This window comes from Callithrix jacchus, chromosome 5 (genome assembly GCF_049354715.1).
Source record: "Callithrix jacchus isolate 240 chromosome 5, calJac240_pri, whole genome shotgun sequence".
Classification (NCBI taxonomy): Eukaryota; Metazoa; Chordata; class Mammalia; order Primates; family Cebidae; genus Callithrix; species Callithrix jacchus.
Window position 1 is genome coordinate 40,910,368 of NC_133506.1, and position 27,258 is coordinate 40,937,625.

Consider the following 27,258-nt stretch of genomic DNA (forward strand, 5'->3'; position numbering starts at 1 on the left):
TTAAGATGATGGGTTTATATATAAAATTAAAGTAACATCATTCAATATTGTGATACTTAAGATAATTTGGCAAGGTGGTTGGACATAAGACAAAACTGACAGCTTTTTGTGCTACTCATAATTAATGATTCTGATGGTAATATTTTCAATTTTCTATTCAATATTTGGGGTCTATACATTTCAGTCCACAATGCGAGCAGCACTTTTCCTCCCATGGGCACTCACCATCCTGCAGGCACTTGGGTTTATCAATCTTGGCACATACCGAGGGCTTGTGTGGGCAGAAACCTGTTTTGACTTTATGGGGTAAAAGAAGACACTTGACCTTGAAATACTTGGTCATAATTTGAGACAAATTTGGGGAATCTTGGGAATCGCAAACAGGATTTTATTCGGGTTGAGCTTCTTACCTTTCCCCCTATAGTGGCAATAGACTGGGGGAGGCAGAGTATCAACTTTCTACAGCTAACAACTTGAGAAGCATCAAGAAAAGTCTTGCAATCTCTGATTCATACCATCTGTTAGGGTTCCTGTCTGCTCCTATAGAATTCATGGATCTGGGTTATATAACCCGAGTACCACAGGTGGCAGGAGTATTAGATAGCACACAGAACTTTCTTCTTTTATAAATTGTAGGCATTGAAGACCATTTAGAGGGAAGTGAGTTGCCCAATGCCACATGGAAACCCAGTACAAGAGCTGAAGCCAGTTGAAAAGCTTTGACTCCTGCCACCACACTATACTGAACCTTAGAACCTCAAAGCCACACCTGGACAATACCTGGGACTACATGGGGGAGTAAACACCTGCCTTAGAGGAGGCTGGAAAGTTGGCTTCTACCCAACAGCATTTGCTACCAATGTTTTCCCTAGCTCATCTTACAGAATATGAATATGCTGTGAATGCTCTGAAGTTCTGTGCAGACATGAGGGCTTATTGGGAATACACCTCATGGTTATGAATTTTTTATGAATCAGTGGATATTGTCACCTTGCAAGCCGAAGTTTTCTTGGGGAAGAATAGAGAGCAATACTATGAATAATTGGCTTTGAAGAACAGCACAATAGTCTTCGGAGGTCAAGAGGTCAATATAACTTGTTGGGCATTAAAGGGGTTTCCAAGGATCCTCAAAGGTAAGTCCAAGGGGCTTCTGAGGTTCAAGACACCCCCCACTCCATGACACAGAATGGCATCCTTGGGATATGTCCAGTAGATTTGGGAGGTCTACCCCCAATCCTTACCTGTCCAGGCATTGGCACAAACAAAGCCACACCTGGATTCACAACATTTGTCTGTCAGGGGACAATCGATGTCACTGTGACATGAAGGCAGACACTCCATACGGTCAGTGAAAGGGAAGAGTGGGCACTGTCCATTCTTAACTAAAACAAGAGCAGATGTGAGCTTCTTAAAACCCCATCTCCATCCCACCACTCTTCAAAGAGCTTTTCCTTCTCTTCAAAGCTAGTATCTCTTTCTGCACCCTACCCTATCCATCTCCAGTAGAAGAATGAAATGTCTCACCATATCATGGGATATGGTAGACAGCGTGCTGGGCTTGGTGCCTCAAACACCATGGTAAAGTCCCAGTCCTGCTACTTAGTGAGTTTCCTTATTCATAAAATGGGATAATTACGTGAAATCTACACAAATCAGTGTAAACCATTTTTATGGTATTTGGTTTTACTTAGAATGAAATAAGGATCCATTGCAGTGTTCTCAGCAGAGAAGTGACACGGCCTGACCCATGTTTTGAAAGTGTCGTTGTGGCTACTGTGTTGATTTGTAAGGAGGGTAGAAGCAGGGAGATCTTTTAGGAGGCTGGTGGGGTAATCCAAGGAGAAGATGGCTCCTCAGATCAGGGTGGCAGCTGTGGAGGTGGTCAAGTTTTACCAGATTCGGGATCCACTGTCAAGGTAGAACAAAAATTATTTTCCAACTTAATGGATGTTAATTGAGAAAGAGAGGCATCAAGTGTGATTTTGAAGTTTTTCAACCAAGATGAGAAGTATGGATAGAACAGGTTTGGGTAAGGGGAGTAATGGTAAGACATACTGGTTTATGTGTGTACATTTATGTTTGGTTTATTTTTCTTTTTTTGAGATATGGTCTCCCACTGTCACCCAGCTGAGCCTCAACTTCCCCAACTCAAGTGATCTTTCCACCTCCTCAAGTGGTCTTCCCAGCCTCCTGAGTAGTTGGGACCACAGGCGCATGACACCATGCCTGGTTTTTTGTTTGCTTTTATATTTTGTAGAAATTGAGTCTCACTATGCTGTGTATGCTGGTCTCAAACTCTTGGGTTCAACTGTTCCTCTCGCCTCAGCCTCCCAAAGTGCTAGGATTACAGGTGTAAGCTACTCTGCCTGGCCCGAGGTTCTGTTTAAACAAGTTCAACTTGAGGTGTTTGTGAGGTCCAGGTGGAGATACAGAGCAGATAATGGAGTCTGGGAGTCAGATTTGGGCTGGAGATGTGACTCTGAGAATCATTAGGACATACATAGCATTTAAATCAATTCTTTGGGGTTTTGTGCATGTATGCTCTTGTCCTCATCTGACTGCAAATTCTACAAGGGCTTCCCCAGGTCAGGCTCAGTTATGATGTATTGAACTCTCAGAGGTATTATCAGGTTGCCTCTGAGTGTTAACCTAAATTTCCCACAAATCAGCCCAAGCCCACTTCCCTGGCCTCCTCTTCCTGATGGCTCCTAAGAGAGAAGACAAGAGTCTCGTCCGCAGCCTCATGATTCCTTAGAGCTTCCCATGAAGGGAAGCTTGTGGTCCTGGTTTCAAGTCAGGCCCCAGGATTGCATTGGCTACTCAGGCCCATGGGTCCATGGAATTAAAAGTCCACCTCTACTCCTGACCAACTGTGGGTTCTTGGACGACTACCTTTACCTCTCTGACTCTGTTCTCTCATCTTAAGTGGTAGCGATGGTACATTTTTCAGTGTGCCTCACAGAATCTGAGGTTGAAATTGCAACACTGCCCCCAGAAATCACACAGTGCTGCATTGTAAAGATCACTGGTCATCGTCTCAATTATTACCATTTAGTGAACTCACACCACGAGACAGCCACTGTATCAAGTCTTTGTGTTTTTAATCACATATAATCCTGCCAACAACTCAGTGAGTTGTTTGCTGTTACTCCCGAATTACCAAAGAGGGAACTGCAACTCAAAGAAGTGAAGAAACGTGCAGCAAGTGGGAAAAGCCAGCTTTAATTCAGGTCATTTGACTCCCAAGTTTGGTAAGACACTGTCTCCCAGCGTTACTGGTGATGACCATTATGCTAAGGAATAAATCCACAGCCTTCATCTTCATCCCACCCTACCCCCCACTTCCAGTGTGGACACTTACTCCATGGGATTCCAGAGCTGGCCTTTATACACTTCATTCTAACATGAATCCTCAGTATGATGCTCAACAGGTTACTATGATGAGGAAACACTCCTTCCAAGGGGCCACACCTGGCTTTCGGGTCCCATTGGCCAAGATCTGTTAACACTTTCTATACACTTTCTCATTTTTTGGTAGAGCCCACTCCATTAGGTAAATACTATTATTAACCTCATTCTATAGACAAGGAAACTGGAACTTATAAAGGCAGGCAACTGGCCCAAGACCTCCCAGCTGGTGAATGACAGAGCTCCGTCTTGAACCAAGGAAATTTAACCTCAAACCCTGAGCCTATAACCTCACCGGTATACTATTTCTAGTTAAACGAGGCCCTCAGATTTCCAGGAAATGGGTCTCACCAGTTGACATGCAGGCCGTTCTGCAGTCATCCTCACTTAAGAAGTTGTTCGTTGGGAGGCCGAGGCGGGTGGATCATGAGGTCAAGAGATCGAGACCATCCTGGTCAACATGGTGAAACCCCATCTCTACTAAAAATACAAAAAATTAGCTGGGCATGGTGGCATGTGCCTGTAGTCCCAGCTACTCAGGAGGCTGAGGCAGGAGAATTGCCTGAACCCAGGAGGCAGAGGTTGCAGTGAGCTGAGATCGCGCCATTGCACTCCAGCCTGGGTAACAAGAGCGAAACTCCGTCTCAAAAAAAAAAGAAGTTGTTGGCATTCCCTTTGCGGTCCCTGTAGGTGAAGGGTCTGCAGCGGTGATTTTCAAAGTCAAAATGCCAGTGCCGTGCACCAACATTGCAGTCTCCTTGGCTCACAGGTAGCGTGCAGGGTTCTGAGGTCAGGCAGCAAGGAGGGAAGGACATGAAGAGTAGAGATAAAAGGAGAGGGTCAGTTGTCTAGCATTTGTCATAGCTCCTGGTGTTATCACCTAAGTCATAAATGGAGTCAATGCAGGGGAAAAAAAAAGGCATAGGTTCTGGTCCTAGTTCTACTACTAATAGTCTGTGTTGTATGGCACCTCTGAGCATCACGCACTCCTGGTAAAGAATATTATAAAGTGTATAAAAGAATCCTGTGGCTGGGCGTGGTGGCTCACCCCTGTAATCCCAGTACTTTGGGAGGCCAAAGCGGTCGGATCACCTGAGGTCAGGAGCCTGAGACCAGCCTGACCAACATGGAGAAACCTGTCTCTACTAAAAATACAAAATTAGCTGGGTGTGGTGGCATGTGCCTGTAATCCCAGCTACTCGGGAGGCTGAAGCAGGAGAATCGCTTGAACCTGGGAGGCAGAGGTTGCAGTGAGCCAAGATGGCACCACTGCACTCCAACCTGGGCAACAGAGCAAGAATCAGTCTCAAAAAAAAAAAAAAAAAAAGAGGTTGCCGTTGTACTCCAGCCTGGACAAGAGCAAAACTCCATCTCAAAAAAAAGACAGAAACTTATACTTTGGAGCTGATCCTTGTTCTCCATTGTTCTGAGCTTTGGGAGGGCAAGGGCAAGACTTGTTCAGCAACTATTAGGTTGGTATAAAAGTAATCGTGGTTTTTGCATTGTTGAAAATTGCCATTTGACGTTAGAATATATTCTTAAATAAATATGATTATGTTATACTTCATTTTAATGCACATTTCCTGCTTCATGTATTTTTGCTAATGACATTACTTGCTGTTTATTTGATATTTATTTTAGACTATGAATCCTGGTGAGACCATTACATCTGAGAAGTGTGCTCAGCACGTCGATGAGATGCACTGAAACCTGCAGTGCCTGCAGCCGGCATTAGTCAGCAGAAAGGGCCATTAGTCAGCAGAAAGGGCCATTTGGTCAACAGAAAGGGCCAATTCTCCGCAGCAACGCCCAACTACACATCACACAACCAATGCAAAAGAACAAATTGGGCTACGAAGTTTTGCTTCATCCACCATGTTGATCTGACCTCTCGCCAACCGACTACCACTTCTTCAAGCATCTCAACGATGACGAACTCTTGGAAAGCATTTTCTGCATTCTGCTGTTTGTGGATGTGTTTTTGCAGGGAAAACACATCCACAAAAAGCAGGTTGCAGAAAATGCTTTCCAAGAGTTCATTGAATACTGAAGCACAGACTTTTACATGACAGGAATAAACAATTTATTTCCCTTTGGCAAAAATGTGTTGACCGTAGTAGTTCCTCTTTTGATTAATAAAGATTGTTTTGTTTTGTTTTTTCGGAAGGAGTCTCGCTGTGTCACCCAGGCTGGAGTGCAATGGCGCAATCTCAGCTCACTGCAACCTCCACCTCCTGGGTTCAAGCAGTTCTCCTGCCTCAGCCTCCTGAGGACCTAGGATTACAGTTGCCTGCCACCATGCCTGGGTAACTTTTGTATTCTTAGTAGAGGCAGGGTTTCACCGTGCTGTTCAGGCTGGTCTCAAACACCTCATCTCAGATGATCCACCTGCCTCAGCCTCCCAAAGTGCTGGGATTAAGGCGTGAGCCACTGTGCCTAGCCAATAAAGATGTGTTTGAGGCTAGTCATAATGATTTAAAATTCACCGTCCAAAACCACAGTTACTTTTGAATCCAAAGCGCCTAACAAAGTACCTACTACCTAGAAGGAATGAAATACGAAGGAAGAGAAGGCCCCTGATGTCTGAACACTGATCTGACACTCCCACCTAAGCCACACGGATCCTCTGTTGGACATTTAAAACACCTCCTAGAACGTCTATATCAAACAAAGTCACTCTGAGATCATGATGAAGTGAGACAAAAACAAGATCACTGTGAAACCTGCAAAATACTAAACACCCCTCAACTCCCAGCTAACACGAGTGGCTTATGCTTCTCTACCAACCAATCACAGCTTTATCCTCAGTCGAGTCTGCACTCTGTAGAGTTAAGATTCACTGGGATAGCTAGTCATAGAATTGCCCCCACTTTCTGACAGCACCCAATCTGGAGCAAACTCTCACTTCTTTAGAGCCTCCCCTGAATTACCCAATCGAATCCCAAATCCTATAATAGATTCTTTCTAACAGCTTCCTACTGAAATGCCTCAGACTTGTCTCGGGTGAGCATTTTCCCTCACTGCAATGAGTAATAAATCCAACTTGTTCAACTACAGGTGTATTCTGGTGGTCTTTGTTCAAAGAGCATTAACAACAGATATTTGTTGAATGAATGTGTGAGTGAGCGAGTAAATTAGTTTTTATAAAAACACACAGTTCCCTACACATATTAGATGCCCAATATATTGGGTTACCAGAAAACCTCCTTGAAGATCGAAAAGTCTGAAAAATAATGCCAGCATCTAAGCTGACTGAGGTTTCTTTCTGTCACGGTGCCAATAATAGTCTCTTAGACAGAGTATCAGCAAGTATTAGTTATTTGTGAATGGTTGAATGTTGGACCAAAGAAGACCAGCATCAATATTATGGCGGTTGACAGTCATCATGCCTAGACTTATGATTTGTACTTGATGGTTAGCCATGGATAAGAGAACGAGAAAACCACAAGCCCTGGGTCTTTGTCCTTCCATCCAAGGGAGTCTTGCAGCAAGTTTTGGATAGAGCAGGAAGTGGGAACCTCTGTCCTCAGCCCGGACTTCACTACCTCAAAAGGGATCCAGGCACTTCTGACAGGCAAAAAAGCAGTACTTCAGGTAGTCCTTGCAGTCAAAATCTGTGTTGCATGAGTTCAGAAGTTCAGTGGTACAGCTGAGCCTCTCTTTGGGACACACCCCCGGTTTCTCTGCAAGAAAGAAATGTTCAAACTCACATTCCTTGAGAATTTCAGCTTTTTTTCTCCTATGGCAAAGGTGTGTCATGAAATTCTCCCAGACCTATCCTCTACCTTCAATTTGTAGTTCTTGTTCTGCTTATATTTAGGGGCTAGTTCTGTTTCTTAGCACTCAGATCCATTTAAATAGATCTGAATCAGGAATTTGTGTCCAAGCAGAACTGAAGGAGAAGCATCTTGGATTCCAGGGCAAAGGGTTAGGAAGGGACCAAGGCCCTTTCTCTAAATTCAAAAGATCCTCTCTCTTCTTGAAACCTAATATTTAATACTTAATTGCTTTGCCTCCCAGTTGATAAAAGAAATTAGTAAAGACTGATGGGAACATCGTGGAAGTAGGGGTCAGGAGGTCTGATTTTACCCTTGATTCCTGGTAAACTCAAGACCAATCTGAACTCAGTTGTGTTATTTTTAAGCAACCTCTAAGGAGTAAGAAATGGTGGAGTGGAAGAAGCATTGTAGTCAGGCAGATTTGGCTTGGGAGCCTGGCTCCCACACTAAACAGCGAAATAGTCTTGGGAATGTACTTCCCTTCATCTGAGTTATGTTTTTCCATATTTAAAATGATAATGACAATTCCTGCCTTACAGGTTGATCTTAAGTGTTGAATAGGGTGATATCTATATGCCTGGCACATGGTAAGACCTTGGCAGATATGGAGTTGCCTTCTACCTTTTATTTATTTATTTTTTTTAGCAAAAACTAGAGAGGCAAGGAAAAAATTAAAGACCCAAGTAGTTGACCTTAAGATTAGAGATTATCTCTAATTTTAAGGTCTAATCTCTGGCCCAGACCCAGTCAATTAGGTCATTGAAAAGCAGAGTTTTCTTCTGGTTGGTGGAGAAGAATTATCAGAGAGATTCAAATGATGAGAAGGATCCAACATGCTATTTGTAGCTTTGAAGGTGGTTGAAGCCAAGTGCCAAGGCATGAGGGCGACATCTAGAAGTCAAAGCCAGTAAGAAAGACTCAGTCCTACAACTCCAAGGAAATGATTCTGCTACAACCAGGGAGCTTGGGAGAGGACCTTGCATCCCAAATGAGAACTACAACGCTGGCTGACATTACAATCTCAGCCTGGTAAGAATCAGAACAGAGAACCCAGATGCACCATGCCAGACTTCTGACCCACAGACAATTTGTTACGTAGCAAAGGATAGCTCATACAGTGCATAACGTGTCTCCATGATTCTAAACTGAACATCCGTCCAGTGGAATCTGGCCAGAGAGGCATGATCCTTTCTGATACTACTGAGTCTTGGGATTGCAGAACTTTAGAGTGGAAAGAACCGTATTTATCATTGTCACTAAACTTCTGATTTCATGGATTAAAAGAAATGAGGTCAGATAGGATAATGCAGCACATTACGGGCAAGTCTGGGGCTTGCAATCCAGGACTCACTTCAGAAGTCCCACATCCTCCCTGAGGACTGGCCACTGAGACTTTGAGTACTTTCCAACAATACTTCTTGTCATTAATGACCCCTCCCAGAATGGACTATAGCTAAGAAGAGTATGTGGTTCCTAATTTGGAGACTAAATAAAAATCATCTACACATCTTTCAGAAAATAGAGACTCTAGACTGAATCAGAATCTCTAGAAAGCGCATCCTTGGGACTCTAGTTTTTAAAAAGAACCCCAGGTGATCCTAAAGCAGGCAGCAGGCACCAGGAAGTAAGTGGACTTGGGAACAATTGTTCTAGGTTTAGGCAGAGAGACAGAGTTCAGCAAATCAAACAGGGACACCTCCAAAGGGGCAAAAAGGCATAGAAAGGGAAACCTTGGGATTGTGAAGACAAACCTCTCTCTCACTAGTGTTGACTCCAGTCTCCATCTTGCTTCCTGGAGCCATTTAAACCTTTACTGGGTTTCAGTCATTGTAGCTCCTTTCCCTGTTGTTAGCTTGAGCTCTCACTTATTAATTTAAAAAACTTCCTCCATTTCTGGTCAGCTCTTCTCAACCAATTCCTGTGAGTATATGCATACCGCACAGGTTTCTCTGCATCTACTGAGGATGCTCCCCAGATATCTGGCCTCAGCTGTCTTCTGACATTACTTGACACATACTTCCTGGGTGATCCCATTCATTCCCATGATCCCAGCTATGATTCTCATATCTTCCTCCAGACTCATCCTCTATTCCAAGCTAAAGATGCTTATTTCTAGCTCCCTAGGAAAAACACCATCTGGGCATCTCAGAAGCACCTCTATTACAACATATTTAGAACAGAACTATTATCTCCTTATGCCCAAGCACCACCTTATTTCTATTCTGCATCTTGGCATTTGGCATCAACAGGTCCAGTCTGTTATTAGAATCTGGAGATTCATTCCTTCCTCTCCGCCATCCCAGCATCCCATCAGTCATCTTGGATCAATTCTGTCTCCTAAATCTCTCTCCAAACCCTGTCTTCTCCTTCTCTTTACTACCACTCTCTCAGATCAGCACCTGACCTCATCCCTTGTCTCTTCTCAACTACTTCAGCAGCCTCCTCACTGGTCCTGTCCCCTCAGGCTCATGCCTAATGGCTCATTAATTTTAAAAACATTAAACGTGTGTGTGTGTATGTGTGTGTGTGTGTGTAGTGGGAATGAATGTGATCTCCCAAGAAGTATGTGTCAAGTGATGTCATAAGACAGAGGCGACCAGATCTCTGGAGAGCATCCCCAGTAGATGCAGAGAAACCCTTGGGGTGTGCATGTCAGGAAGGAGACCATGTACATCATCTCCTTCCATATGTACATATGGAAAAGTTAGGGAAATAATTTGGGGGGAACAAGTAAAGAAAGGATGTGGAGGGCCAGGGTGGTGAGCAGGGGTAGCTTTCTGTGGCCCTAAATCCATGGCAGAGGGAACCTCATCTGACACTGGCACTGGCCTCATATCTAACCCTTGTCCCCAAGTACGAGGATACTTTCTAAGGAAGAATGATTTCTAAGAAAGAATAGATGCAGCTTTTTTTTGAACCCACCTTTGATCATCTTCTCCAGCCATGCAGAAGTTCACTCCAAAGCAAGGGAGAGAAGCAGCAGGAAAGCTACATTCCTCCAGGAGAAGGTGAGGCTGTGGAGAGGAAGGTGCCTATGTGGATGAGAAGAGAGGTAGGAGTTAAGCACAATCTAGAGAGAGACACAAAGTGTGTGCAGAGAAACCTTAGAGATAAGCCACCAGGTTCCCTGTGTTCACAGGTAAGAAGACTGGCACCGGCATGGGGAAGGGATCTGTCCGAGGTCAGATGGTGAGTGAGGGTGGGTGTAAGGCATTCCGTTTCAGGACCCTGGCCAGTCCCCACACTCTGCCATGGTGCTGTGCTTTGTCCTACCCAGACACTTGCCTATAGTCGTGTTCCTGGGTGAGAGGCCACACTCAAATGATCTCAAGGATTTGTTTGGAACAGCTGCAGAGTTTGCCCACAGTCACTCTGGGGGCAATCCCAGACACTAGTGAACATCTTTTCTTTGCTCCCCTGAAGACAGAAATGGATAGACGGAGATTTTCCAGAGGGCCTGGGCACACTCTATTGGTTCTTGGTGTGCCAGAAGCAATAACGATCTCAGATGACCTTGGGTTAAAAAAGAAATTCCTTTTATTCCTTCTGTTGCTATTCAAGCCTAGAATCTTATGATACTCCCAGACAACCAGACGAATAGATGAGCTTCCCCCACCTACTCAAGCCCCCATTTTCCATATGTGTCTTAATGATCCTTATGTATTTCTTATTTTAAGGTGTGAAGAACTAATAATAATCTCTTACTGACTCTTAGAGTCATAGAGTACATACACTCCAAAAATGCAAGAGGTAGGTAGCAGGAGGAGGAGGAAGCAAGAGAGAGAGAAAGAGAGAGAACATCTTTATGCCAAAATACACATCTGTATTGGTGGAACTTCAGATGCTATGAAAGCTGTGAAGGTATCTTGGAACAGAGTCTCTTCTAGAGCATCTGAAGCCATACTATGTGGCTGCCTAAAAGTAAAAACTTGCAACAATTTATCTCCCCCACCTTTTTTGTGGAGGGAATTCTAATTATGTATCCTCTTCAAATTTTACAATAGTGCCTGTACTCTTTGGTCACAGAAATTGTGACCCCAAACATAGTGATCTTGATTTTGGGCCTGGCTCAATCCTTTCTAACACCATATCTTGGATCCCCAGTTTCCTCATCTGGAAAATGGGAATAATTCAACTACACCAGAAGCTTTGTTATCATTGTGAGGATTGAGATGAGATTGTGTGAAGATTTGATGAAGCGGTACAGAGTGGTAGGAATTGTAGTGTTCAGAGTTACACCTGAGTTCACATCCTCAGTCCACCACTTACTGGCTGTGTGGTCTGGGCTCAGTCACATCACACTGAGCCTCAGTTTGTCATAAACGAAACAACAATAACACCTAACTCTAACTCACAGACATGAGAATTCATTGAACTATTTATGTAAAGCATGACAACTGGCTTGTAAATCAGTGTTTGTTATAATTTAACCAGTTAACAAATAATGAATGGCAATAGTGAAGGCCTATAAATGTACCCATTACCACGTTAGCTTTTGATTTCCTTAGTCAGAGACTACGTAAATCATGACTTTAGTTCCCTAAAAGATTAGCCAAAAGGCCCTCTGGTGCTTTAATTTTTATAATCAAGTCACCCTTTGGGTTTGAATTTTTACCCTTTAACCTGAAAACATCTATTAACCCAGTCTTGGGAATCAGTTGATCAGATTAGCCTGCAGTCAGTTACAAGAAAGCAGATCTCGTGGGATGGGGGTGGGGGAGAAACACAGATTAACAGGATTGTCAAACATAATAGAGGATGTTCAGTTATAATTTTAGTATAAGTATATCCCATGCAACATAAGGACTATACTTCTATGAAAAAAATATTTTATGTTTATCTGACATTCAAATTTAACTGATCATCCTGTATTTTTATTTTCTAAATCTGGCAACTTTGACACAGAATGAATCAGTTTTGGTTGGACTGTGGTTTGTTTGGGCAAGAGACTACAAAACACAGGTCTCGTAGGTAACAAATGAGCATGACTGTGAGAGTTGCACAGTACAGGCTCTGAAGAACTAGGGCAGACCTGGAATATATGGACACAAATGTGCTGCAGAAGTAGCACACCAGGTGTCGGCATGGTGGCTCATGTTTGTAATCTCAGCACTTTGAGAGCCAAGCAGAAGGATCACTTGAGCATAGGAGTTCAAGACCCACTTAAGCAACATAGCAAGACCCTGTCTATACAAAAAAAAAAAAAAAAATTAAAAAGCTTAGCCTGACATGGTAGCACACACCTGTGATTCCAGCTACTCAGGAGACTGAGGTGGGACAATAACTTGAGCCTGGGAGGTCAATGTTGCAATAAGCCATGATCATGCCACTATTAGCCTGGATGACAGAGTTAGTCCTTGTGGAAGAAAGAAAAGGAGAGGAAAGGAGAGGAGAGGAGAGGAGAAAAGTAGGGAGGCAGGGAGGGAGGGAGGGAGAAAGAGAGAAAGGAAGGAAGGAAAGAAAGAAGAAAGAAAAAAAGAGAGAGAAAAAAAGAGAGAGGGAGGGAGGGAGGGATGGAGGGAGGGAGGGCCATTTGAAATTTTACCTCCATCTACCCATTTGAAAAAAGAGTGAATTTGACTAGATCAGGTTTGTTCAGGCTGGGGTACCTATATCCCTCAGGATACAGGAAGATTTTCTAGGAAATGCACAGGTACAGAGGGATCTAAGTACATTATTGATTTTTAAACTACATATCTACTTTTTCCTGAAGCTGATCTACTCGAGAATAGACCCTGAACTTGAGCCATCCTCAAGTTCTCGTTTTCATCCTCTTTTCCATTAAGTACTTCATCTTTAAATTTTTTTAAAAAGAGACATACTTCTTATCTTTGAATACACATGTATTCAAAGTGTAAAAACTTCTGAATTCCAAACAAAGGAACAATTCAAGAATGCATTTTCCTGAGGATGCTTTCCTTGGAGGCAAACCAAAGAAAGTATGGGTAAGAAATACCAAGGAGTCAGCACCGGTTTCATTCAGGTGGCAAACTCACACTAAGCCACTGTGCCTTTTGCTCTCTACCCTAGAAATAGGATTCAGAAGTGTGATGGTTGCCACTGGGATGTATATTAAGACATTTATTTGAATTGAAAAATGAAGTCATTCTTTTGTGGGAGAAGATAAGTTTGACTAATTTGGCTGATGGAGGACTGACTTTGCCAATTAGTCAAACCTGTGCCATCAAGTTTTTTTTTTAAAAAATTTAAAGTATGCAGTAAGATAAAAGCGTTTTATAAAAGTAATCATATAAAATTTTTTAAAAACTGTATGTTTTGTAAAATGCTTTCAAACTTCCCTATATTTTGAAACCATAACATTTAAACTTTCCAACGCTTACAAAGTATATCAGATTAGAAAAGGTGACTAAATGAAAGAGTGACATGTATGATTAATCACATTATTAATCATTTGGTAGATGCTGGTAAAGCCTTTTTGGTAAACTTTCCAGAAATTAAGAAATCACTTGTGATTTGTGATTAGTATTCTACCTGCTATAAAACAAATCATTTTGCAAGATACCAGGTGTTCAATTCTTTGCCTTTATAAAAATTGAAGAAGAGTTTAATCAAGCTATTGATTAATAGTTAAATTAAATCATTAAAATAATTTTTAGATGTTTAAAATTATTTTAATATAATTTCTGGAGATCAATAACATATTGCTGGCTGGGCGCAGTGGCTCATGCCTGTAATCCCAGCATTTTGGGAGGCCAAGGTGGGTGGATCACTTGAGGTCAGGAGCTGGACACCAGCCTGCCCAACATGGTGAAACCCCATCTCTACTAAAAAATACAAAAATTAGTGGAGCATGGTGGTGCCTGCCTGTAATCGGGAGGCTGAGGCAGGAGAATTGCTTGAATCTGGAAGGTGGAGGTTGCAGTGCACCGGGATCCTGCCACTGCACTCCAGCCTGGGCAACAAAGTGAGACTCAGTCTCAAAATAAAATAAATAACATATTGCTAAATTTTATGCAGTAGAAGTGCATTCCTAAATAAACCCAAGGCAATAATTAACAAAAAGGCAAAGAAATAAATAGCTTTAGTTTAAAATACAGTCACCCTTTGGTATCTTTGGGGGATTAGTTCCAGGAACCCTCGTGGATACCAAATCCTTCGATGCTAATGTCCATTTTATAAAATGGCATCGTATTTGCATATAACCTATACACATTCTTCCGAATACTGGAAAATCGTGTCTACTACCATTATGAATGCTATGCAAATAGTTGTTATACTGTATTTGTATTGTTTTTATTATTGTGGGTTTTTTTCCTAAACGTTTTCTATCTACAGTTGATTGGACCTGCAGATGCGGATCCTGTGCATATGGAGGGCCAACTGTAAATGCCAGAAAACAAAATCAACTACAAAATAGCATTATCAATGTTAACTATTTTCAAATAGAAGTAGGGACTGAACATATATGCATCAAATCATGTTCTCATTCACTGATATAAGTGTAGGTGTACCTCCAAACAAGTTACTATGAGGGTAAATACATAAATATATTCAAATAAATACACAACCCAAATCATAAGCCACAGATCACCCACCATTTTCCAAGACCAAAATTTTCACATATAGTGGCAAATACAGCCAAATATTAGTGTAAATTAGCACACTTACATATACAGATATATGAAAATACCAGAATTCAAAGTGACACGCAGGCATGTAACACAGGTGTTTATGCATAAACACACAGCTCAGTCAGAAACAGCCCATACAGAAACAGCGGTCTATTGGAGCACACAATACTGCTGTGACCTTCTCACTAGTGATGAAAATTCAACAGTTCACAATAAAATTGACTTTAAAAATGCTCATGCTTTAAATAATATAGACAAAGAAACCAGACTTCTAAAGCCACTTCCGGGCCAGGCGCGGTGGCTCAAGCCTATAATCCCAGCACTTTGGGAGGCCGAGGCGGGTGGATCACCAGGTCAAGAGATCGAGACCATCCTGGTGAACATGGTGAAACCCCGTCTCTACTAAAAATACAAAAAATTAGCTGGGCATGGTGGCTCGTGCCTGTAATTCCAGCTACTCAGGAGGCTGAGGCAGAATTGCCTGAACCCAGGAGGCGGAGGTTGCAGTGAGCCGAGATCGCGCCATTGCACTCCAGCCTGGGTAACAAGAGCAAAACTCCTTCTCAAAAAAAAAAAAAAGCCACTTCTCACTGCCACTGATTTTCTTATAACTTGGTTATGTGAGGACCACTTCAAAAACTTAAAAGCAAAGGGAGGTTGGTGACTCCCATCTGGTATATTTGCTAAATGAAATCACTGAAAGTGAATAGAGAAATATTCTGTAAAATTAGCTAAATTATTTTTACTTTTTTTTTTTAAGAGACAGAATCTCACTCTGTCACTCAGGCTAGAGTGTAGCAGTGCCATCCTAGTGCACTGTAGCTGCAAACTTCTGGACTCAAGTGATCCTCCTGCCTCAGCCTCCTGAGTAGCTGGGATTACCAGCATGCGCCACCATGCATGGCTCAAATTCTTTTTACTTTGAAGGCCCTGCTAGAGACTTGCTACTGCTCTAATTCACATCTTGGAGAGGCAAAACTAAAAAAGCTGTTGCTGTGCTCAGGTGCTGTGCGAGAACCCAGGAAAAATGATCTGAACTGAAAATCTCCATCTCCACTGCCCGTTTCCGGCTGGCATACTGGCCAAAGAAAACTTGAAGCTGTTCCCTCATGGGAAGCCAAAAACACCAGACTGCAATCATGGATGGGCCAAGGATATCTTCGTGGTTTGGAATAGTGATGCTTCATAGCCTAAGGCTGTCATAGAGGTGCTTATTTCAATAGCTTTCAGTACTGACTGCGTCATCATTCCTGGCTAATTTTTGTATTTTTAGTAGCGACAGAGTTTCACCATGTTGGCCAGGCTGGTCTTAAACTCCTGGCCTCAAGTGATCCTCCTGCCTTGGCCTCCCAGAGTGCTGGGATTACAAGCATGAGCCATTGTGCCCAGCCTCTGTATGTCTGTTCAAGTCCTTTGTCTATTTTTAAATTTAACAAAGGATATGAAAGATCTGTACACTGAAAACTATGAAACATTAATGAAAGAAATTGGAGAAGATATAAACAAACGAAAAGATATGGCATGTTCACGGATTAGAAGAATTAATATTGTTAAAACACCCATATTACCAAGAACCTACCTTTTTGCCCAGCTTCCCCGAATAGTAGAGGTTGCACTTTGCAGAAAACTTAGTAGCATTCTGCAATTGAAAGATCGATAGATGACCAGGAGCTGGGGGAGCAGTGTGAATTTCCAGGTTACTATATTTAGAAACTATAGGTAAGGGCCCACCATGACTCTACTACATCTCACTACCCTCTTGTTCTCCACCATTAGGCACTTGCCCAGCCCCATGGGGGTTTCCATGGCTGAGAGCTCCTAGCTCATACCCCTCCTCATCCCCGTAGCATAGCATGTTCTCAACCAGATATGGGCCTTCAGCCTCAGTCACTAGGAAACAGACCTTGAAGAGGTCAACTACCTCCACGAGTCTCTTTAATACCCCTTTCCCTAAATTCAGGCAGAGTCAGTAAGTAAATTAGTAAGCCTCATCTAAAGATGTTATCTTCTGAACACTGTCTACTCAGATATCCACATTCTGACGCTGAAGAAGGATAGTTTATAAATATTGAGTACAGAATACTCTGTCTATATCTCCATACTGTGCTATTAAAATATTTTAAATCTTTTAAATGTTTTGTCCTTTTGACCTGTCAATAATTGAGAAAAGTGTGTCAAGGGCCGTCAAGACAGCCATAGATTTCTCAATTTATGCCTATAATGACATCACTGTTTGCTTTAATATATCCTGATTTGATTGATTTAGGTAAATACAAATGTATTCCTGGTGAACTCTTTTACCATTATCTAGCAAACCCTCCTTATCCTTAAAGATAAAACTTTATCTTAGCGTTTCCTTTTTTTTTTTTTTAGGCAGAGTCTCCTTCTGCCTGTCTCCCAGGCTGGAATAATGTGGCACAGTCTCGGCTCACTCCAACCTCTGCCTCCTGGGTTCAAATGATTCTCGTGCCTCAGCCTCCCAAGTAGCTGGGATTACAGGCATGTGCCACCAAACCAGTAATTTTTGTAATTTTAGTAGAGACGGGGTCTTGCCATATTACCCAGGCTGGTCTTGAACTCCTGGCCTGAAGCAATCTGCCTGCCTCGGCCTCCCAAAGTGTCAGGATTACAGGCATGAGCCACTATGCCTGGCCTGTCTTAGAATTTTCTATTGCCTGATATTAATCAAACTATACTTTCTCTTCTTTGTTTGCATTTGCCTATTCTTTTTTTTTCACTCTTTTGCTTTCAACCAACCATTCTCCTTAAGTTTTAAGTTTATCCTTCAAATAGTGTAAATCTACATTGTAAAAATTCTGTCCAGCTATTATTACCTATTAATTGACATTTACGGGCACTAATGACATATTTGGATTCATTTCTACAATCTTATTATGAGTTATCTACTCTCAGTCCTCATTATTCAGATTCTGTACTTGCAAATTTGCCTTCTTGCTGAAATTTATTAATTACCCAAGAATCAATATTCATGATGCTTTTGTGGTCATTCAGGGATATGTGTAGAGCGGCAAACAGTTTGAGTCACTCAACATACACATTCTAGCCGAAGTCAAACAAGACAGTGCTCTGCTTGTTTAAGCTCTTCCGCTACTATAAACAAGCTTCCTTTTTTGCAGTCTATTTAGTGTCACATTTTTCACATTTTTGTGCTTTTTGTTGGTGAGTTCACAGTTTAAAATGGCCACCAAGAGTTGCTGAAGTGCTGTCGAGAGTCCTAAGAGCAAGAGGCCTGTGATGTGCCTTACAAAGAAATGACTTGTGTTAGATAAGCTGGATTCAGCCATGAGTTACAGGGCTTTCAGCCACAATTCCGTGTTAACAAACAATAATATATATTATGTAAAGTGGCTTTTTTTTTTTTTGAGACCAAGTCTCGCTCTGTCACCCAGGCTGGAGTGCAGTGGCACAATCTTGGCTGACTGAAACCTCCGCCTCCCGGGGTCAAGCAATTCTCCTGCCTCAGCCTTCCAAGTAGCTGGGACTACAGGTGCATGCCACCATGCCTGGCTAATTTTTTGTCTTTTTAGTAGAGACAGGTTTTCACAGCGTTGGCCAGGATGGTCTCAATCTCCTGACCTCATGATTCACCCACCTCAACCTCCCAAAGTCCTGGGATTACAGGCATGAGCCACTGTGCCCCACCTGTCTCTATTTTTTAAACATGTATATAGGCAGGGCACGATGGTTTATGCCTGTAATCCCAGCACTTTGGGAGGTCAAGGCGAGCAGATCACCTGATGTCAGGAGTTCAAGACCAGCCTGGCCAATATGTTGAAACCCCTTCTCTACTAAAAATACAAAAATTAGCCCAGCATACTGGTGCACGCCTGTAGTTCCAGCTACTTGGGAGGGTGAGGCAAGAGAATCGCTGGAACCCATAAAGCAGAGGTTGCAGTGAGCCGAGATCTCCCCACTGTGCTCCAGCCTGGGGGGCAGAGAGAGAAATCTCTCTCAAAAAAAAAAAAAAAGTATATAGAGTTTTATTTAATAATTAGCCACGCAGGTTAAAAAACAGAAAGTAGCCAGCCTCCCAGAATCCCTCTGTGTGAACCTTCTAATTACCATCTATATCACATGTCTTCAAACAGAAGCACACATAAAGCAAGATTATGTAATAATCAAATGATGAAAACGTGTGGTCAGAGGCTTGCGTTTTCACTGGGAACAATGGCTCATTATTTGCTTACCCGGTGTTCACAGTGACTTTACAGAACATAAATATCCCCAAGTAATGAGAATCAACTGTATTTTTATTACTTTGGGGTAGAAATAACTTTAAGCTCTCCACGGCTTGCCACGGCAAAAGATTTCCTCGGTAGCAAATTGTCTACTGCTTTATTCCAGGTGGGGGCTCTACTCCAGGCTGTGGGACCAAGAATAAAGCAGCAGCCTCTATGTGGATCAGGCTCCTTCTCCTGGCAGAGGGGAAGCACAGAGGAGCTGGAAGGAACTCAGAGTGCAAAACTCACAATGCATATGCCACATCTGCTCATATTCCAATAGGCAAAGCACAGCTGACAGCAAACCCAAAGTCAACGAGGTAGAAATGTGTCTTCCTTCCACAGGTAGTTCTGTAAATTGCAAGGTAATGGGCAGGAGTGTCCTCTTAAAGGAAAGATGAAATGCATAATTGTGAATAATAATATAACCTATCACTATTACTCCTGTTTTAATTTTTTTAAATGTTTAGATACATATTATAGGTTTGTTTGTTTGCTTATTTGTTTAAAATATCAAACTTTACCCTGCTCAACTCTGACCTTCCACACTGGGCCACTCACAGATGCCCAACTTACCCTACTTGGGCTCCAACAGCCATATCAGATTGCATTCAAGACCAGCCTGGCCAACATGTTGAAACCCCATCTCTATTAAAAATACAAAAATTAGCCAGACATGGTGGTGCACGCCTGAGGTCCCAGCTACTCAGGAGGCTGAGGCAGGAGAATTGCTTGATGCGTCGATGCCCTCTTCACCCTGCTTAGACCCCGATTCCTTACATGGGACAGCGCTGTTCTGTGAAACCCCTCCTCACTGTGCTTGGCCCACCTCCCCAGAGCACACCACCCTAACTTCTAGATATCCTCCTCATCTCCTTGGGCTCTGAATCTCCATGTCTGGCTGCCCACCCCCATAGACACCCTCCTCGCCCTCCTTCAGTTCAGACAGGCCGCATCAGACCTCCTCCCTATGGGGACAGCTTCCTCACTTTGCTGCAGCTCTGAGACTCCTCCCTCATCTGTTCCCCCTCCTGGACACTCTGCTCACCCCACTCAGGCTCTCATTCTATGCCAGGCTGCCCCTCTAGCCCTAGGGGGAATGCCTTTCTCAACATGGGCGGGCTGATCTCCATGATATGCTGCTTCTCACCTCTTCACTGGGCATTCTCATGCCATCACTCCAGCACACCATGCCAGCAGCCCTCCTACGGAGATGCCCTTCTTGACCTGTTCCAGCTCTGATGCCCACACGGAACCAGCTGTTGCTCCCTTCCCCTTGGGGCAAACGCCTACCTTGCTCTGCCCTGTCTAATGGCTTTAGGACTGACTAGTTCAGTTAGTAAAGAAAATGAGAGAAAATAAGGAAGAGCTACTTTTCCTTTTTGTAAAAATATGTGTAGTGAAAACATAACACAAAAATAAAAATATGTATGAGACATTAATGTTCAGTCTAACAAACTATTACTAAGTGATCATTCATTAAACTATCACTGAGCTCAAGTAAAAGTAAACCATCGTTGAGATCAAGTAAAGGATTTCCAACTTTCTGCTCCTTGCTTATTCTTTTCCAATCTCAACCTTTTCCGATCCTCTCAAAGGCAGCTAATGGTCGTGACTTTGTTTTCCATATTTTCAAGATTGTATGCATTCCGCTAAGTATGTTTTTGTTTTTATCTGCTTCTGTACTATCAATGAAGTCACTTGGAATATATTCTTTTGTGCCTGGCTTTTTGTGTTCAACATTATATTTGTGAATTCCATCCACATTGCTGTGTGTATTCTGTCAATTTTCATTGCTGTGCCATCTGTTGTATGACTACACACATGTCCCTACTCTACTGAGTCGTTTATAGTTTGCAGCTGTTAAGAATAAAGCTGCTATGAACACTGTGTGTGCGTTTGCTGGAGCAGATGTGCAGGTGTTCTTGCAGGTTACATATTCAAGATAGGCAATGCTGGGTTGCAGGGCATGCATATCTTCAGCTTCTCAAGCTGATGCCAAATTATTTCCCAAAGAGTTTGTACCAATTCACAGCTTTGCCATTGGTAGTTGAGAATTCCTATTGTTCCATATCTATGTTGTATATAGAATTGTCGGAATATTTTCGTTTTTACCACACACAGTGAGTATAGAAATACATCATTGTGGACTAAATTTACATATCTTGACTAGTAATGAGGTTGAGCACATTTTTAGATATTTATTAACCACTTGGATGTCCTCTCTTTGATTTTCTGTTCAGCTGTTTTGCTCATTGTTGTCTGACTTTTTCTTGCTGATTTCTACTGGAGTCGTGTCCTTCATCAGTTATATGTATTATAAACATCTTCCAGGATCCCAGTAATCTTCTAAACTTTTATTGGTTTGTCTTTTACCTTTTGAATGAATGTTTTTATCACGTTTCTTTCCTACTCCAAAGGCAGAATCAGGAATCCTTTTCTATGTTTTTTCCCCTACAATACAGTAACTAATATCTGAAGTCTTTGTGGACCTCTGCTGTTAGTTGTTTTTCTTGATGTTTTTTCATCTTGTTTTCTTAAGCTCTGTGTGATTTTTGTGTGTGTGTGTGTGTGAGGGAGTATATATTTAATGGAAGTGTATGTATGCAATGGTACTTTACCTGTGGAATTTCTTGGATTCCTGTGTTTAAAGAAGCATTCTTCAGAATCAATTTGTCTTCAATTTTTCCCTGACAACTCATGTTATTTTGAATTAAATTCATAGCTTTAGATTTCTCGGACTATGCATGTGTGCCAGTTTTCCTACTCTGCTCTCATGAAAAGAAAATAGATTCCAGCTACAAATTCTTACAATAGTCTTTTTCCCCACTTTGCTCAGAGCCAAAGCCAAGACAGGCAAGTTCCTTCACCGTAGTTGTGGATGTGGATGTTTCTGTCTCATCCTTTTATAAGGCGTCAGCATGTGGGGGTCCTTGCGAGTGAGGTTTCTGATTTAACTTTTCACATTGCCTGGGGCTTAGCTATTTTTTCTTTCCCTTGCCAGAGGCCCACTAAAATTCAAACTGCAGATTACCAGGCATTGGCAGATATCCCCAGGGAAGACTCTGACTAAAGCACTTCCTTATCTCTGTGGAGTCATACCTTCATATCATTTTTGGCTTTTAAGAATTCCTCTTTCTTGCCAACTGACTCATTGATTTAAAGAGTCATGCATTTTCAGTATTTTAGACAGTAGTTTGGGGGTGTGTTTCACCGGGAATAGTTTCTAAGAGTCCTAGTTATACATTAATTTTTATATATGAAATTACACACATTGAATACCCAGTAAGTGAAACAGTCAAAGAATATACAAAGAAAAGTTAATAAGTTCTAAGCCACATCTCTCCATTTCCTCTCTATTAGTTGCCTTGGTTATTAGTTAATAACCAATTTTAATAGTCTGTTTTGTACCCTTACCATCTTTCTCTGTATCCAAACATATACAATCATGTATGTATATGGGTTCTGATACTTGAAAAATAAAATGAAATTATGATGTATACATTCACTACTACTGTACTTGCTTCTTTTCACTTTACCTCATGAATGTCCATCCATATAAAAATGTAGATCAACAATTGTCTTAAATAGATGCCCAAACTCTGTCCAACATCTCTACTCTTTTAAATTTCTGCTAGTCTTATAGAAATTACAGAGTTGCTTAATTTGCATATCCCTACCTACTACTATTAATCGTCTTTGCTTTTTAAATTTTTTTAGTTAAAAAATGTATAATTGACAAATAAAAATTTTATATATATCAGTGTGATATTTTCATATGTATGTATATACTCATATTGTGAAATTATTAAACCAAGCTAGTTACATCCATCACCTCACATACTTATCTTTTTTTGTGGTGAAAACATTTGAAACCACTTTTAGCAAACTTCATGTGCTTTTTTTTTTTTTATTGCATTTGAGGTTTTGGGGTACATGTGCAGAGCATGCAATACAGTTGCATAGGTACACACATGGCAGTGTGTTTTGTTTGCTTTCTCCCCTTCACCCACATTTGGCATTTCTCCCCAGGCTATCCCTCCCCACCTCCCCCTCCCACTGGCCCTCCCCTTTTCCCCCCAATAGACCCCAGTGTTTAGTACTCCCCTCTCTGTGTCCATGTGTTCTCATTTTTCATCACCCACCTATGAGTGAGTATATGCGGTGTTTCATTTTCTGTTCTTGTGTCAGTTTGCTGAGAATGATGTTCTCTAGATTCATCCATGTCCCTACAAACGACACGAACTCATCATTTCTGATTGCTGCATAATATTCCATGGTGTGTGTGTGCCACATTTTCCCAATCCAGTCTATCATCAATGGGCATTTGGGTTGATTCCAGGTCTTTGCTATTGTAAACAGTGCTGCAATGAACATTCGTGTGCATGTGTCCTTATAGTAGAACGATTTATAGTCCTTTGGGTATATACCCAGTAATGGGATTGCTGGGTCAAATGGAATTTCTATTTCTAAGGCCTTGAGGAATCGCCACACTGTCTTCCACAATGGTTGGACTAATTTACACTCCCACCAACAATGTAAAAGTGTTCCTTTTTCTCCACATCCTCTCCAGCATCTGTTGTCTCCAGATTTTTTAATGATCGCCATTCTAACTGGCGTGAGATGGTATCTCAATGTGGTTTTGATTTGCATCTCTCTGATGACCAGTGACGATGAGCATTTTTTCATATGATTGTTGGCCTCATATATGTCTTCTTTCGTAAAGTGTCTGTTCATATCCTTTGCCCACTTTTGAATGGGCTTGTTTGTTTTTTTCCTGTAAATCTGTTCAAGTTCTTTGTAAATTCTGGATATCAGCCCTTTGTTCATGTGCTTTTTTTATTGGCCATTTGAATTTCCTCTTTTGTGAATTGCTTGTGCAAATCTTCTCTTGAGATGTTTGTCATTTTCCTATCAATTTGTATATTAGAAAAAATAACTTTTGGCTTGTCATATGTATTGCAAATATTTCCCTCATCCTGTAGTTTGATTTTTATTTATTCTGTATTCTGTTCTACAAAAATTTAAAGAGTTATGTAATCAATAATGTCTACTAGTTCTTCTTTATAGCTTTTATGTTTCTTGCTTAAGAAGTTCTCTCCAATGCTAAGATTATGAAATTATTCTCCTAATTTTTCTCCTAAGTTATTTATTTTAAAAAATCTAACACATAGAACAGGGATTTCTACTTCTGGGAAAATGAAACAAGATGGAACCCTATTCCTCTGATGAAGTTCACCTAAAAATCCTGGACATTAAATATGAAACAAACACAAGAAGACTCTGAAAGGTGGCAAGGGCAAGGCAGACAAGCTAGGGACCCTAGGACCTGAAGAACAGCATAGCATTGGGATTACTGAGTTTTCTTTTTGCCTCACATATTTAAGATTGGATGCTACAGAAGCTGGAAACCCAGAAACACAGAAGCAGAGACAATAAAAGCCTTGAAAACAAAACAACACAACAACAACAATAAAAAACAGCCTACTCACTTGTGCAAAAAGATCAGGAACGAGGCAGCCTAATAAGACAGAAAACATTGAACAATAACCACTAGTATAGCCAAACACGCAGTCCCACCCCCATCAGAGCTGACAGAGGAGATTTGACTTCTGCCTTTACCAAGCTGAAATGAGGAGCCCTAGTCTTTTTGCAAAAGCCCCAGACTTTGGTCACCACCAGACAGTAACGATGCTGCCTTCCCCCAGTGTGTGTGTGGTCAGTGCTCCATGTAGGGAGCAGAAAGATACTTCTAACCCTCTCAGCTAGAGAGGTACCAGTGGAGTTTATTGGGGAGCTAGATGTCCCACCCCAGCCCAGAAGTAATGAGAAGAAAACACTCCCCTAACTCAATTATCAACAGAGACTGAATGGGGAACCTGATTTCTACCCCTACCTGGCAATAATGAGGTGGTGCTCCACTCTTTTCTGCTGGAAGGATAAGAAAAGAAATCCAGACTTAAATAAGATCTAGAATCTCATAATATAAAACCCAAAGTGTCCAACTTTCAATTTTAAAAAATTATTTGTTATGCCAAAAACCAGAAAGATCTGAAACAAAATGACAGAAGGTAAGTAATAGGTGCCAACACTGAGATGACAAAGATGTTATAATTATATGACAAAGATTGTGAAGAGGTAGTCAGAAAGAAGCTTGAAGGAGCAATTTTAAACAAACATAAAGATGTTAGAACAGAATGTCTCAGCAAAGAAACAGAAGATATAAAGAAGAAACAAATTGACATTTCAGAAAATTTTAGAAAAGTATAACTGAAATAAAAGCTCAATGGATGAGCTTAACAGCCAAATAGAGAGTACAGAGGAATCATCCGTGAGTTTGAAGACAGAACAATGGAAAGTGTTCAATCTGAACAACAGAGAGAAAACAGACTGTGAAAAAACCTTAACAGAACTACAGCAACCTATGGGAGTTATAATATCTGGAATGAGTAAGTCTAGAGATATAATGTACAGCATAATAACTAGAGTTAACACTGTATTGTATCCTAGAAATTTGCTAAAAGAGTAGTAGATTAGGCCAGGCACAATGGCTCATGCCTAGAATCCTAGCACTTTGGAAGGCCAAAGCAGGCAGATCACCTGAGATCAGGAGTTGGAGACCAGCCTGGCCAACATGGTGAAACCCCATCTCTACTAGAAATACAAAAATTAGCCAGATGTGGTGGCAGGTGCCTGTAATCCCAGCTACTCAGGAAGCTGAGGCAGGAGAATCACTGGACCCTGGGAGGCAGAGGTTGCAGTGAGCCAAGATCATGCCACTGTACTCCAGCCAGGGTGACAGAGCAAGATTCTGTCTCAAAAAAAAAAAAAAATGAGTAGGAGTAGATCAGACTAGCCTTGTCCCATGGGCAAGACTGCTCTGTTTTGTCTATGTCTAAGAGTCAACAAAACCAAAGCCACCTCAAGGAGCGTGATGAGCCTTGGGGAATGGGCATCCCTGGCCATCCTCCACTGCAGCCATTCTCATTCCAAACCGCCTGTGCTCCACACAAGTTGAGTCCTTCCCCTGCCACCTCTCTGCTATAAATAAACTTTCAGTGTCACAAAAAAAATAGTACTTGAATATAAATTTTATCAGCAAGGCAATTTACTTCTATAAAAGAGTGTGTCTCATGGATGGAGCAATGGTGAAAGCACACCTGAACAAGGGAGGAAAGGGGTTCTTATCCCTGACACAGGTAGCCCCTACTGCTGTGTTGTTCCCCTACTGGCTAGGGTTGGACCACAAGTCTAAGCTAATTCTGATTGGCTAAAGAGAGCAGGGGTATGAGCCAGAGTGGCAGGGTGAGCAGCTTCGGTGGGAAATACAGTTATGGAACAGGTGACTAAAGGTGACTCAGGTCAAGGCAGGTGACCAGGGTGACTCGGGATGGGGCAGGTGACCAGGCGTGACTCAAGGCAGAGCAGGTGACCATGGGAACAGATAAGAACTACTGATTGGAACTGATGGAAAAGTTGTCTACTGAAACTAGGGGCATGGGGAAGTTAAACTTTAAGATAGAGAACAAGGAACTGAACATACTGACATACTGATTCTTCGAAGAGAAATTTAGAACTCACTGTATTTAACATCTCCAAACAGCTCTCCCTGTCAGCTCAAATGTCCATGGGGTTCATGGGGTCTCCTGCAGCTAGAATCCAAGGGGTCCGTAGCAAGAGTGGGCCACTCCTTGCCTGTTCAACTCACCCCTTCCCCAGGAGCTGCTGGGAACCAGGAATGAGTCCTGGTGCTTGGCAGCCCCATTGCATGGTTTCCAGCTTCCTCTCCCTTTGGCTCAGGATCTGCATCCTCCCGCAGTCCACATTCAATGACTTTCATCAGAAGATCTGCTCAGAGTGTGCCCATCTTCCCAATGGCCTGAACACCGGCATGAGATATTCTTCCTGGTTTTATCTAGTTCGCCATTTGCCTTGCTAATCTGGAAAATTTTTCTAGCTATCTTATTTTATTATTTCTAGCTTAATTCTTAATTACCCTATGGTCAGTCAGTTGGATTTTTAATCTGCTGACATTTGCTGAGACATTTTTTTAAAATGCTTCATGTGCTCTTGAAAAGGATGTATATTCTATAGTAATTCTGAGTTCTTTTCTGTAAATGTTGATAATTACTTTTCTGTTTGTGTTGTTCAAATATTTTATATTTTTACCTTACCCCTATCATTTGTAGGTTCACTCTTTTAACATAGTCACATAGTTCTTGGAGGTTTTGTTAATTC

The 27,258-nt window shown here is 41.8% G+C and overlaps 1 protein-coding gene across 1 annotated transcript; it reads right to left on the bottom strand.

Annotated features, from left to right (window-relative positions):
* Positions 1–157: 157 nt before the first annotated feature.
* Positions 158–26,829, bottom strand: WFDC8 (WAP four-disulfide core domain 8). The gene is given in 7 exon segments (XM_054255002.2): positions 158–297; positions 1,242–1,382; positions 3,760–3,810; positions 4,076–4,192; positions 6,954–7,091; positions 10,110–10,219; positions 26,729–26,829. Coding segments are annotated over 7 exon segments (798 nt in total).
* Between the last annotated feature and the right edge of the window lie 429 nt (positions 26,830–27,258).